The sequence below is a fragment of the Pecten maximus genome, chromosome 8, assembly GCF_902652985.1.
Source record: "Pecten maximus chromosome 8, xPecMax1.1, whole genome shotgun sequence".
NCBI classification, from domain to species: domain Eukaryota; kingdom Metazoa; phylum Mollusca; class Bivalvia; order Pectinida; family Pectinidae; genus Pecten; species Pecten maximus.
Genome location: NC_047022.1, coordinates 10,186,963 through 10,200,810, shown reverse-complemented (window position 1 = coordinate 10,200,810; position 13,848 = coordinate 10,186,963). Strand labels below are relative to the sequence as shown.

General features: G+C 34.4%; 1 protein-coding gene across 1 annotated transcript in view; it reads left to right on the top strand.

Annotated features, from left to right (window-relative positions):
• Nucleotides 1-10,525, top strand: part of LOC117332885 (protein-tyrosine sulfotransferase 1-like) — a 31,828-nt gene extending 21,303 nt beyond the window's left edge. Inside the window, exon 4 of the mRNA XM_033891949.1 lies at nt 5,060-10,525. Within this exon, the coding sequence (XP_033747840.1) occupies nt 5,060-5,366 (307 nt within the window). The 3' untranslated portion in view covers nt 5,367-10,525. The remainder of the gene's footprint in view (nt 1-5,059) is intronic.
• The last annotated feature ends 3,323 nt before the right edge of the window (nt 10,526-13,848 follow it).

Here is a 13,848-nt window from a genome sequence, read left to right as displayed (position 1 = left end):
AGTTGGAGACTTTTGATTTCTTGTTTTCCTCAAATTGTTAGAAAATTGAACATTGACAGGGATCAATCTAGGCATTTTTTACTACCGTTTATGGGTAGTTTCCCCTCGGAATTTTGTTCCATTTTTCCCCTCAGACTTATGTTAAATTCACTGAAATATTGTATTTTCCCTCATTTTCATGGCAATAACATTCCCAAATACTCCAGATTTGCTTTCCTAATTAACCATTTGCTGTATTTACTTGGAAAATGTGTTTTTAAAGCAAAAAACTGAAACTTTATGATTTTCAAATTTCCCCTTTTCAGAAATGATTTTCCCTTATGGTCCAAAAAGGGTAGTTTCCCCTAAATTCTAGATTAATCCCTAATTGATTTTGTAGTGAAAGATGAGATTTATGGCATGCCAGCTAGCACTCTTGATCTTAAAGTGATGCAAATATGATTTCAGTGCAAGATGGTATTCACACTATATACCATTCGGCAGGCACCCTGCAGTACTCTTTGTTACAGACTCTGCTATGATATTTGATCATAACCCATTGATTTGAAAATATGTTGGTTTACATGAATTTTATCCTTGATGCTTGAAATTGAGGGAAAAGAATTTTTTTAATTTCAGAAAATACTATATGTGTTAAAAGGTTGATTTTGCATCTTAAATGAAATTGCAGTCTCGGATATTTGCTTGATCAATGAATATTTCTGAATAATATTTTTTATTCGATGAAATACTTTTTTGACATTCTTTTATTTAAAATGATAATGGAAGCAGCAGATATATGTGTATTTTTTAAATTTCCATTTTGACAGCTATAAATTTAAAGTCAGTTTCATTATATTCCTATATTCAGATTGTAAAAAAATACTCCATGTGCTCAGGCCACATATTCAGGAATATTCCTCAACTTAAGAAATTTTGAACAATGACTTTATGGTAGTATTGATTTTAGTCGCCAAAGGCCTTTGTTGTGAGGAAGGTTTAACAAATAGAGAATGTGAAGTCTATATACGGTATATATATATATATAAATGTGGACATTTACTTGTGTATATATATTAATTAGGTACATGTTGATTTTTGTTTAGATCCATAATTCATAAGTTTTGTTCAATTAATAACTGCCACAATGTATGAATTGATTGAGTTATAATCTTCTGAAATATCAATTTAGTAAATATCTGTCATCTGGCCGGAGATAAAATTCCTGATCTGCCTGTTTTGATGCTATACATATCTCCTAGACTACTATAATCCATTGTGTAGTTTTGTCTGTGATTTAAGGACCTCTGGGTGTCACTCTGCCCAAGGTTTGAAATAATTAGGCCACCTGCCTTGTGGGTTTTCCTGTTTTATAACCTAGTAAGATATATATTGGAAACAGACCTCCATGTTCTAATGCTAAATGAAGTCTGCTATTCCAGTAAGGTTGAGCGGGGTATCTATATATGGTAATCACTTTGTCTGTGCGTTGGTAATTCTGTCCACCTGCGGTAATGTTAGGCTTGTGAACACTATATCTCATGAACCCCTGGACAGATTTAGATCATATTCACAACAAAGTATACATGCCATCAAGGTCTAAAACTGATTAGATTTTGGTGATTGTTGGGTCAAGGTTAAAGGTCAAATGTAAGGTAGCATTAATATTACACCTCTTTTGAAATCAAAAGTTTGTGTAAACGATATCCCGTGAACCCATAAACAGATTTAGTTCATATTCATACCATAGCATCATATCATCAAGGTCTACACCTGATTAGATTTTAGTGGCCTTTGGTCAAGGTTAAAGGTCAAGGTTATATAAAGGTCACTCTTGACCACTTTTAAAACATAAAGCTTGTGTAGGGGTATGTCTATGAAAGACAACATCTCAATGTTTTATATCTTGGTGTATGAGGCCACCCTTAAAAATATAACTTGGTTTGCTTTAACCCGACCAGAATATTTTGCATATGGGTAGGTAGGGCTGAATTTTTTTTTATTCAGTTCTGAAAACAGATTTTCAACCTTTAATATGAAAACAAACCAGAATATGGAAATCACTATTTATTTTGTGTTCTTAAACAAACGAAACACACACCAACCTTATTTGGGTTTGGCAGACGTAGTTTCAATCCTATATTGCAACTTCCAGACATAACTATCCGGAACGCTGAAATCGTTAAAAAAACAACGTTTTATTTTTCACAATAAAATTGTTTTGAGTCGGCACATTTTTTCTGGGTCTAGTGGGTTATGCCAAACCAACAATGCTTTTATTTTGGCCTGATGTATAATAAATCATAATGCAATGCCTAATTGGTCACGAGCTTACGAAAGAATATGTATTTATGAAATATTGATCGTTGTCCTACGAATATTCTCTATAATTCACATTAAGGCAAAATACATGCTGTACATGCTGCTTGAAGCGTGCAGCTATCTATGCAATTTTCAGTACAATGTATTTTGGACTTGTAATACAAGAAAAAAATTATCTAAATTTACCAATATTTAGACCCCCTGCTATGAAGTTAGGTATGATAGAATGATATTATATATAATTAGAATAAGCATGTTTGTCTGTCCAAATGTAAACAGACGTTTGTCTGGAGTAAAACATCTTTATCAATTCTTCTGAAACTTGCTTTACATATACATGTATTTGTAAGGTAAAGAAACACTATTTTCCCCATATCGATTACCATTTCTAAGCCACACTGTAGATTATAAGTTTTACCAAAAGAAATTCAATAAAATGCATGTATAGACTGCAGAATGATTAGTGAAGCGAAATGTACAGTACAGATCATTTAATTCTTTTCCAAGGCAATCCGCATACAAACGATCACGACAAAAAACAAAAAACAGTTACATAAAGCTGGTAGATAAACCACATCGTAGAGTAAAATGTTTGTGTTAGTGATCCCTTCTGTCGATAACTCGATTGCTGAAGGCTGCCTGTTATTAATTTAATTAGAAATCAATTTTAGGTGGTGTTCAGATTGATAATAACAAATAGACAAACAACAGGTTAATAAGTAGTAAGTATGATATGAGGCACACCTAGCACCCTCAGGGACCAGGAATATTTAATTCAAAATAAATCCTAGCACCCTCAGGGACCAGGAATATTTAATTTACAATAGATCCTAGCACCCACAGGGACCAGGAATGTTTATAATAAATCCTAGCAACCTCATCAGGGACCAGGGATATTTGTAATAAATCCTAGCACCCACAGGTACCAGGAATATTTACAATAAGTCCTAGCACCCTCAGAGACCAGGAATATGTACAATAAGTCCTAGCACCCACAGGGACCAGGAATATTTACAATAAGTCCTAGCACCCACAGGGACCAGGGATATTTGCTAAAGATCTTAGCACCCACAGGGACCAGGAATATGTACAATAAGTCCTAGCACCCTCAGAGACCAGGAATATGTACAATAAGTCCTAGCACCCACAGGGACCAGGGATGTTTACAATAAGTCCTAGCACCCACAGGGACCAGGGATGTTTACAATAAGTCCTAGCACCCACAGGGACCAGGAATATTTACAATAAGTCATAGCACCCACAGGGACCAGGAATATTTACAATAAGTCCTAGCACCCACAGGGACCAGGAATATGTACAATAAGTCCTAGCACCCACAGGGACCAGGGATATTTACAATAAGTCCTAGCACCCTCAGAGACCAGGAATATGTACAATAAGTCCTAGCACCCACAGGGACCAGGAATATTTACAATAAGTCCTAGCACCCACAGGGACCAGGGATATTTACAATAAGTCCTAGCACCCTCAGAGACCAGGAATATGTACAATAAGTCCTAGCACCCACAGGGACCAGAAATTTTTACAATAAGTCCTAGCACCCACAGGGACCAGGGATGTTTGTAATAAATCCTAGCACCCTCAGGGATCAGCAATATTTGCTATAGATCTTAGCACCCACAGGGATCAGCAATATTTGCAATAAATACTGTTATACATGTAATTAGATCTTTGCATATCATAAAAGTATGTAATTTTAATAAGTTGTTATACCCCCGCAACAAAGTTAGGGGGGTATACTGGAATCAGGTTGTCTGTCCGTCCGTCCGTCCGTCTGTACTCTGTAGACACATTTTGCCTGGACAACTCCTCCTAAACTGATGGGCCAATTCCAATGAAACTTCACACAAATATTAATGATCATGTGTAGATGTGCATGCCACTTTCTTTTTCTCAAAAATATGGTTGCTATGGCACTGTAAACAGGTTTTCCGATAAGAACCATAACTTTAAGTTTGTCCGGACAACTCCTCCTAATAAACCGAAGGGCCGATTTCAATGAAACTTCTCACAAATATAGAGGACCATGTGTAGATGTGCATGCCACTTTCTTTTTCTCAAAATTATGGTTGCTATGGCAACTGGTCACTATATTACTGGGTTATCTTAGTTAGCCTCTATTTCCAGTTCCAACCGTTTCAATTCACCATTGACTCGTGCAGATTGCGGGGGTATTAGTCAGCCATCCTGGCAACAGTTCTAGTTGGTCTTAGCAACATAACTATAGACTTTCCAGGTCCCTACACAACTAGTGCAAACACAGATGATACCATTTTGAGGCGGGTTCTCCTTGTAGTAGTTGGTGACTACCTCACTGAACAACATATGGGAGGCCCTGTGCACAGCCAGGGTCATTTTGAGATGGGGTCTCCTTGTAGTAGTTAGTGACTACCTCACTCCACAACAGACTGGAGGCCTGTTACATGCCATCCAGAGCAGTTAGGGTATTAAAAGTGCCTGCCCAAGGACACAACCATGACAGCACAGATCAGTCTGTTTCTCAGCTTTCCAAGAAACACAAACCGACAGGGTTAGGGAGCAGCGAATAATGCACCTCAGATCTTCACATGAGACTAAACTATCATCTTATCAAATGTGCTGAACATGTTCTGGACAGTGTTTAGAACATATCCCTTAGCTCCCCATCTCCACATATGAATCTGTGGTATAAACTATTCAATGTATAATCAATAAAAAGGTTGTTTTGATATTTAATTCTGAATTTTTTCATTGACAGGACAGAGAAATCATCTGATCAAGTGATTCGTCCGGTGAATATCGAGGCGCTGAGTCGCTGGGTGGAGCATATACCAAAACAGGATAAGATTGACATGGGGACTATTGCTCCAATGTTAAAAACTCTTGGGTACGACCCTTTCGCCAACCCGCCGGACTACGGAAAACCTGATCCAAGGGTCGCTGATAATACCATGCATGTAAAACAGAACTTAGATTTCTGGAAAAATCGTGAACTTGAAATCATGACTTCAGAAAAGATCCATCAAAGAAGAAAATCCAATATGGACAATGAGCCACCAAGTTGATGATCGTTGATTAATGAAATATTTTGTTGTTAAATTACAGATGGTCAGAATAGTATATTTTCAAACAGTTGACTGTTCTTTTCATTTAAAATTTCACATGCCAAGAAAGTGTTCACAGACATATGGTTTTTACTTAAGGTAGGTAGTTATAGACTACAGTATTGATGAAGTCATACTACAAAGAACAAATGTGATATACCTCTATTGGATATCTGTATAAACCATACCTGTGTATAGGATATCTGTATCCCCATACCTGTGTATAGGATATCTGTATCCCCATACCTGTGTAAAGGATATCTGTATCCCCATACATGTATATAGGATATCTGTATCCCCATACCTGTGTATAGGATATCTGTATCCCCATACTTGCGTATAGGATATCTGTATCAACCATACCTGTGTATAGGATATCTGTATCCTACACCTCTGGGTAGGATATCTGTATCTGCCGTACTTGTAGGTAGTATATCTGTCCCATTCAAGAACAATTATTTTCCAACAATATTGGGTATACGATATCTATGCTGTACTCTGGTATTTGATTCTTCGTAGCTGGTTAGAGTATATTGAAGTTATCTGATATAAATGTGGGTTTCTCTCATACATGTGGATGTACCAGCGATCTCTAAGATAAGAGTGTAAAGTTAAGAGATTTTATCACTCCTGTGTGATAAACATAGTAAAATCTAAAATATCAGGGCAAGAATTGTTTGGATCAGCACATATCAGGGGTACCATTTTGTTAAACCTGTATAATATTAATGCATAATATTCATAGACTGGACTGCTGTTATCCAAAAATACCTTGGAGTCTGAATATTATGTTCTAGTCCGATTTTATATTAATTTTTGATTTTTCTCTATGGATAATTTTTAATGTAATAGAATAATATTTCAAATGTTGTATGTTGCATAATTTGCAAGTTAGAAAAAAATAAAACAAAAAAAGATGTATTAATGATCTTAAAATTGATCTGATTAAAAATACAGCTGTGTTCCATATGGAGAATTATATAGTCAACAGTTTATCTGAATCAGGCTGGTTAACACAAATTATTTATTCTGTCACATTGGCAGTAAAAACTTATTTAATGCAGATGTGTTATGTGAAAATAAGGGAAATGTGCAAAATATTTACATGTACATTGAACTTTTCTTTAATCCTGCCAACTTTGTTTCTCATAAAAATGGCTTTTTCTTCATTGTTGGAGTAAATAGGACTCTGGGATAAAAGACGAAATTTTGTCAAAAGTAATAGGGTGAATGGTAGAAATATTGGAATATTCGTGGCATGGAATAGTGAAAACTTGACTTCATATGCGACTAAAATGTATTCACTGTTACAATATATCACATGTTCCCCATTAAAGGAGACACGGTGGCCGAGTGGTTAAGATGTCCCCACACTTTATCACTAGCCCTCCACCTCTGGGTTGCGAGCTCGAAACCTACGTGGGGCAGTTGTCAGGTACTGACCGTAGGCCGGACCGGTGGTTTTTCTCCGGGTACTCCGGCTTTCCTCCACCTCCAAAACCTGGCACATCCTTAAATGACCCTGGCTGTTAATAGGACGTTAAACAAAAACAAACAAACAATCCCCAGTATTTGTGCAGTAACCAGTCCCCTCGGCCCCAGGTGAAAGTCACGTTGACACTTATTAATCAATTGCATAGGTGACACTCACATCTGGAGCCGAGGATAGGAGGTATCTGTGTAGGTGAGAGAAATTTTGTGTCTGGAAAAAAAAAAGTTTTAAAACTTTAATTTTCAGTGATAGTCATTATCATTAGAAGTTGTGATACTCATGAAACATTTATTCTTGAACTGTTAGAATTGATATGTTCTATAGAAATATGATTTATTATTATATCATTGTTAATTTATTTTAATTGTTTAAACAGCATTGATCTATTATTGCCATCCCACACAGATCTGAATTGGAGACGTTCATCTATCATTGGTTTAACCCAACAAACTTCTCATATATTCTTTACTCTTTGGATAATTCAGCAAATTTTCCCCTTGTTTCAAAAACTATTCAGAATGACTACATTGAGATATCCATGAAAATTCTAAAAAAAAAAAAATGGACTTCAAAAAAAATTGCGAAACAACAAATTTTTTTAAGGCGAATACATTTAGACATCTATGAGAATACAGTAAAAATGGACTTTCATTTTTGTGGTATACATGTGTATCTAGAGCCCTACGGAGATTTCCTTTCAAAATATTATTACATTATTACACAATTGATGAAGAAATTCCTTTGAAGATACTCAAATCCTATCACAATATTTAATCTGGGAAAAAAATGAGTCTCATGTTATTAGCCGTACTTTTCTTGATCAGTGATCATTGATTTCCATTTTTATTCATGTTTTGTCTAGTCTTCACTAGATATATGATACTCATCACCGAGCTTAATCTTGAATACATGTTTTGTTTTGAAGTACCGAATACTATACTACCGGGTAATATGAACATTAAAACACAATGTCCTACTTAAATTTTATATCCTTTGTTTATTTGGAAATACACGTTTTCAGATATTGATCAACTTATTTGAACAAGTACATTAGTGTATATAAATGTTGAAGTAAAAATAGATTTTATGTCGATAATATCACTTATGAAAAATTTTCACAAAATTTTCTTTTTGATTTGAGCTCTGTCTGTTACAGATAAAAATATATATACTTTTATTGTGTATATATGGCACAAATACGTACTTAAAAGAATCTATTTATAGAATCAAGTTGACAGAATTTTCAAAATCCCATTGTTGGCTCTATATATATATCATACATTTAATTTTTGTATAAATGTATCTTTGTAGTCATTGTTAGAAATACATTTAGTGTTGTAAGCATATGTATATTGGACTGTTGTCTCATTTATGATAATTATATCATTTAAAGCTTATTATAGCTTAGAACTAATTGAAAATATGTTAATCTCTTAATCAAAGATTGAAATTCAGGGACAAGTGTGTCAATATTACAAACATTAGAGTCTTACTGTAGCCTCCCGTAAGATACGCATGCATTTTCACACACAGGGAGGCAGTCTCCATTAAAGGTCCCATACGCGAGCTAATATGTAGGGGACCACAATGCACTCTGGGAGAGATTGACAGGGGAGCCGTCCTTAAATGACCATAGCTGTTTATAGGACGTTAAATAATATAAAACCAAATCATATCAAAACCTAGTGTGGCTGTAAACTTCGATATGATTTTGTATGCAAAATACCAACAGGAAATTTTGCCTTGTACGCTTCAATTTAAATGATGTACCTGAAATGTTTTAATGTGAATGCTTGATCTCCACGATATGCTTTTGCGATTTGTATCGTAGTTTTGTCCTCGTTTAAATGTAACTAGATTTGGCATCTGTTCATTATCGTTTGTTACAAGTATATTAAATAGTATATTTAAGTGAAAGTTGTGTGAATGATTTGCATGAAATTGGTTTGTACTTAAAGACGGCGTGTAAAAATTTAGATTATTGAAAATATGGGCAATTTTAATCGGAACTCAGAAGTTTTTTTGCTTTTTTTTGCAGAATCACCAGTTTTTAAAAAAGAGTAAGCTAAAATTTATTCACAAATAAGCCCTCTCAAAACTTTAATACTAAATTTTTACATGAGGGAGTGGAACTTATTTGAGGATAAATATGGCACTTCACTTTTACACTAGGGAAAGGAGCTTATTTCAGGATGAATACAGTATTAAATTTTTACACTAGGAGAGGGAGCTTGTTTGAGGATAAATATGGTACTAAATTTTAACACTAGGGGAGGGCTTATTTTCCGATAAAACTGGTACTAAATTTGTACAAATATTGTTTATTATATATATTGCTTCATTAAACATGTTTAAGATGTTCATGAAAACATAAGTACCACATAACTCACTGAAGGTACTTTGGGGGTTGTTTTTTTCCATTAGTGTCATTTTTCAAATCTTGTGTATCATTGTTCCTTTTTGTAACTAAATATATACACGATACTTTTTCGTGTGTGGGGTGAAAATCTTTGTATATTTGAAATATATAAACATACTGAATGCATATTAAAAATGTGACCAAATATTTTTAATAACCCATATCAATAATACATGTTCAAACCTGGATTGTCTTATTACAGAAAATTAGTCTATATCTGGTTAAATACTGACATAGTTACTGTAGACTGAGAATGGGTCCATATCTGGTTACATACTGACGTAGTTACTGTAGACTGAGAATGGGTCCATATCTGGTTACATGCTGACATAGTTACTGTCGACTGAGAATGGGTCCATATCTGGTTACATACTGACGTAGTTATTGTAGACTGAGAATGGGTCCATATCTGGTTAAATACTGACGTAGTTACTGTAGACTGAGAATGGGTCCATATCTAGTTAAATACTGACGTAGTTACTGTAGACTGAGAATGGGTCCATATCTGGTTAAATACTGACATAGTTACTGTCGACTGAGAATGGGTCCATATCTGGTTACATACTGACGTAGTTACTGTAGACTGAGAATGGGTCCATATCTGGTTACATACTGACGTAGTTACTGTAGACTGAGAATGGGTCCATATCTGGTTACATACTGACGTAGTTACTGTAGACGGAGAATGGGTCCATATCTGGTTAAATACTGACATAGTTACTGTAGACTGAGAATGGGTCCATATCTGGTTACATGCTGACATAGTTACTGTAGACTGAGAATGGGTCCATATCTGGTTACATACTGACGTAGTTACTGTAGACTGAGAATGGGTCCATATCTGGTTACATTCTGACATAGATACTGTAGACTGAGAATGGGTCCATATCTGGTTACATACTGACGTAGTTACTGTAGACTGAGAATGGGTCCATATCTGGTTAAATACTGACATAGTTACTGTCGACTGAGAATGGGTCCATATCTAGTTAAATACTGACGTAGTTACTGTAGACTGAGAATGGGTCCATATCTGGTTACATACTGACGTAGTTACTGTAGACTGAGAATGGGTCCATATCTGGTTACATACCGACGTAGTTACTGTAGACTGAGAATGGGTCCATATCTGGTTACATACCGACGTAGTTACTGTAGACTGAGAATGGGTCCATATCTGGTTACATGCCGACGTAGTTACTGTAGACTGAGAATGGGTCCATATCTGGTTACATGCCGACGTAGTTACTGTAGACTGAGAATGGGTCCATATCTGGTTACATGCCGACGTAGTTACTGTAGACTGAGAATGGGTCCATATCTGGTTACATGCCGACGTAGTTACTGTAGACTGAGAATGGGTCCATATCTGGTTACATACCGACGTAGTTACTGTAGACTGAGAATGGGTCCATATCTGGTTACATACCGACGTAGTTACTGTAGACTGAGAATGGGTCCATATCTGGTTACATACCGACGTAGTTACTGTAGACTGAGAATGGGTCCATATCTGGTTACATACCGACGTAGTTACTGTAGACTGAGAATGGGTCCATATCTGGTTACATACCGACGTAGTTACTGTAGACTGAGAATGGGTCCATATCTGGCTACATACTGTCGTAGTTACTGTAGACTGAGAATGGGTCCATATCTGGTTACATTCTGACATAGATACTGTAGACTGAGAATGGGTCCATATCTGGTTACATACTGACATAGTTACTGTAGACTGAGAATGGGTCCATATCTGGTTACATACTGACCGGTAGTTTTTCAGGTACTTCGAATTTCCTTCACCTCCAAAACCTGGCACATCCTTAAATGACTCTGGCTGTTAATAGGACATTAAACAAAATAAACAAAACCAAACCAACTTACCATACTTTAAATTTCGTTTTAGAAACATAGTTTTCCAACATAAAAATTTTCATTTCTTTATAGCTGAGGTAAAAATAAGCATAATGATATGCATTTTGAGGCAAATTTAACACAGAATGAAAAAGATAGCATAATGCAGACAAAACAAAACAGCTGTTTATTTCTTTGAATTTGTGTAATATGAAAAAAATTGAGCCTTTGAGAGAAATTTGGTGTACACAGATATTAATTTTAAAAGATATAAAGCAGTTTTGAAAAGGAAACTTTTTTTATCTTTTTTATCAAGTCATTATATTCTTAATATTTATAAATTGTCAGCTCCTTCACAAATTTATAAATATAAATTAATTTTACTATTTATTTATCAAAAAGGTATTTGTATTATTATGTTAAGATCCTGCTGATGGGCTGATCCATATTTTAATCTAATCCCTAAATATTATTTCTGACATTTTGGTTTAAGATTATTTGTTAGATATCTCATGATTTTCATGTTTTTCAAATCATATGAATCTGGTCCAAAGTTCAATTACACCCAAAAAAAACTTTCTATGTGACAATCAGTTTTTATAAGGATCACAATATTATATACATTTTGTGATGGTTTTCAATATATTTAAATTGATGAATATTATTTGAATTCAAAATGATATAGTAACTTTAAATCATCTTTATTGTATACTACTGTCAAATCTCGTTATCACAAACTCTGATAACTCGAAGACCCTGCTTAACTTGGAAGTAAAAATTCAGTTCCGATAGTTAAAATTATCCGGTATAAAGAAATTATACTCGCTTACCGTGAATACTCGGGATATCACCAGGTGAGTGATGCAGGCCCTCTATGCCTCTTGTTTATGACTTAAGATAAATAGCTTCGACCGTATCTGATTTACAGTATGTACATATATGTACTGGATAATTTGTTGGATGAGTTTACACAAGTTTTTCGAGTCAACAAACATTTGATGTTTATTTCAAGTGTTATAAGGTTATTTTGATCAAATCTGGATCTTGTCCGATTAAAGCCTGAACTTGTCCTGAATTTTTTAAGCATAAATTGTTAGCCATCAGCTGTTGGTCACAATGGTTAAAGAGTTCTGCAGAGTTTATGATGCAGTCATTTACAGTGATCAAAAAATTATATTTCAGTTCTTTTTGAACCCAGCATTAATGCTGACAAAATGGATAATCAATTTTCTTATCCTCTTCACATTTTGACAATATTGTTTTGGACTTCAGCTTAATTTTTCTTTTAGATCCCTTTTTCATTTCAGTGGAGTCAAACACATTTCACAAATATATTCTAGCTTTAGAATGCATCTGTGTCTTAATAAAAACAATTTACAAAATTTTACACAATTTATAATAAAAATCATGACAATACTTATTCAGATTCGCCCATTATTTATTTCATTCGGTATATTATGATGATTTTTAATATATATTTATTTATTTTTGGGGCCAAAAACAGTTTATTGTGCCTAAACATCTCATCTACAACGTAAAAATCATTTACTGTACAAAATGTAGAACTTGTTACGTGTTGGTCTATGTCATATAAATGCTTTTTGTAGTCAAAGTTGTTCAATATTATACTATACCAATGTCATGACAACACAAAATAAATGTGATATAAATATTTTCACTCTTGTCTTTGTATTTTGTATGTTTTGTTTCCATCAGCATTTCCAACATCATCACAAAAGCCATTGTCATAAGAAGACAATAGAGGTAATGGTCTACTTTTTTCTAAATATTCTGTCCAAGAATGAACCGACACACTATGGCTGTTTTTAGATGATCCAGAGAAAACTTACATAACAAAAAGAAACTTGCAATGCAGTTTTGGACCTGTTTATGCCCCCGTCGTGAAATGGTGACAATTTTTCAAGAGAATATTATAATAGTATGTACCAACCTTTGTGAAGACATTCAAAATACAAGTGGTAGTCAGCCAATTATTTTTGGACATCTTTGATGAGTTTCGTCTTTCATTTCAAACACAACACCTTGACGTAGATTTCAATAATTTTATTGGCACTTAATGATTTCATCCAATCAGGTTCTCGGAGAATATATTTCTGATTTACAGTTGACATGATTAAGTTTAAACTTACTAGAACTTTGAAAAAATGTGACAAAAAATTATCGTAGAGGATCAAATAGGAGTAGAACTTAGCATTGCTGTCCTCTCCTATTTTTATTCTAAACTTTCTTTTTTTTTCGTTCACATGCTTTGCACCCTGAGGAGCCAGTACCAGATGCACTGGCCTAATGGCAATATCTGGCATCAAAGTTGAAATTACTTAAATTTTTGTTTGACTAAATATAATTGGCTTAAACCATTGTTTGTTTAAATTCTGAAATATCATTTTGACTAAACAATGTTATTCAGAAACCTCTGGTAAGTTAGTCAATGGGAAATACATCATAATTTGTTAAAATACATGCATGTCCAGTTTTTAATTTTGGAATTGAAATTGAAATTGATTTTGCAAATTCATCAAATTTCAAAATTCATCAATCAAAAATATCAAAATGACAAAAAGAACAGAAACAAAACATAAATTAACAACATCTCTCAATAATTAAAACCATGAATTTGCAAATTTCTGTAAATATATGTACAGGATATTAGCAACATT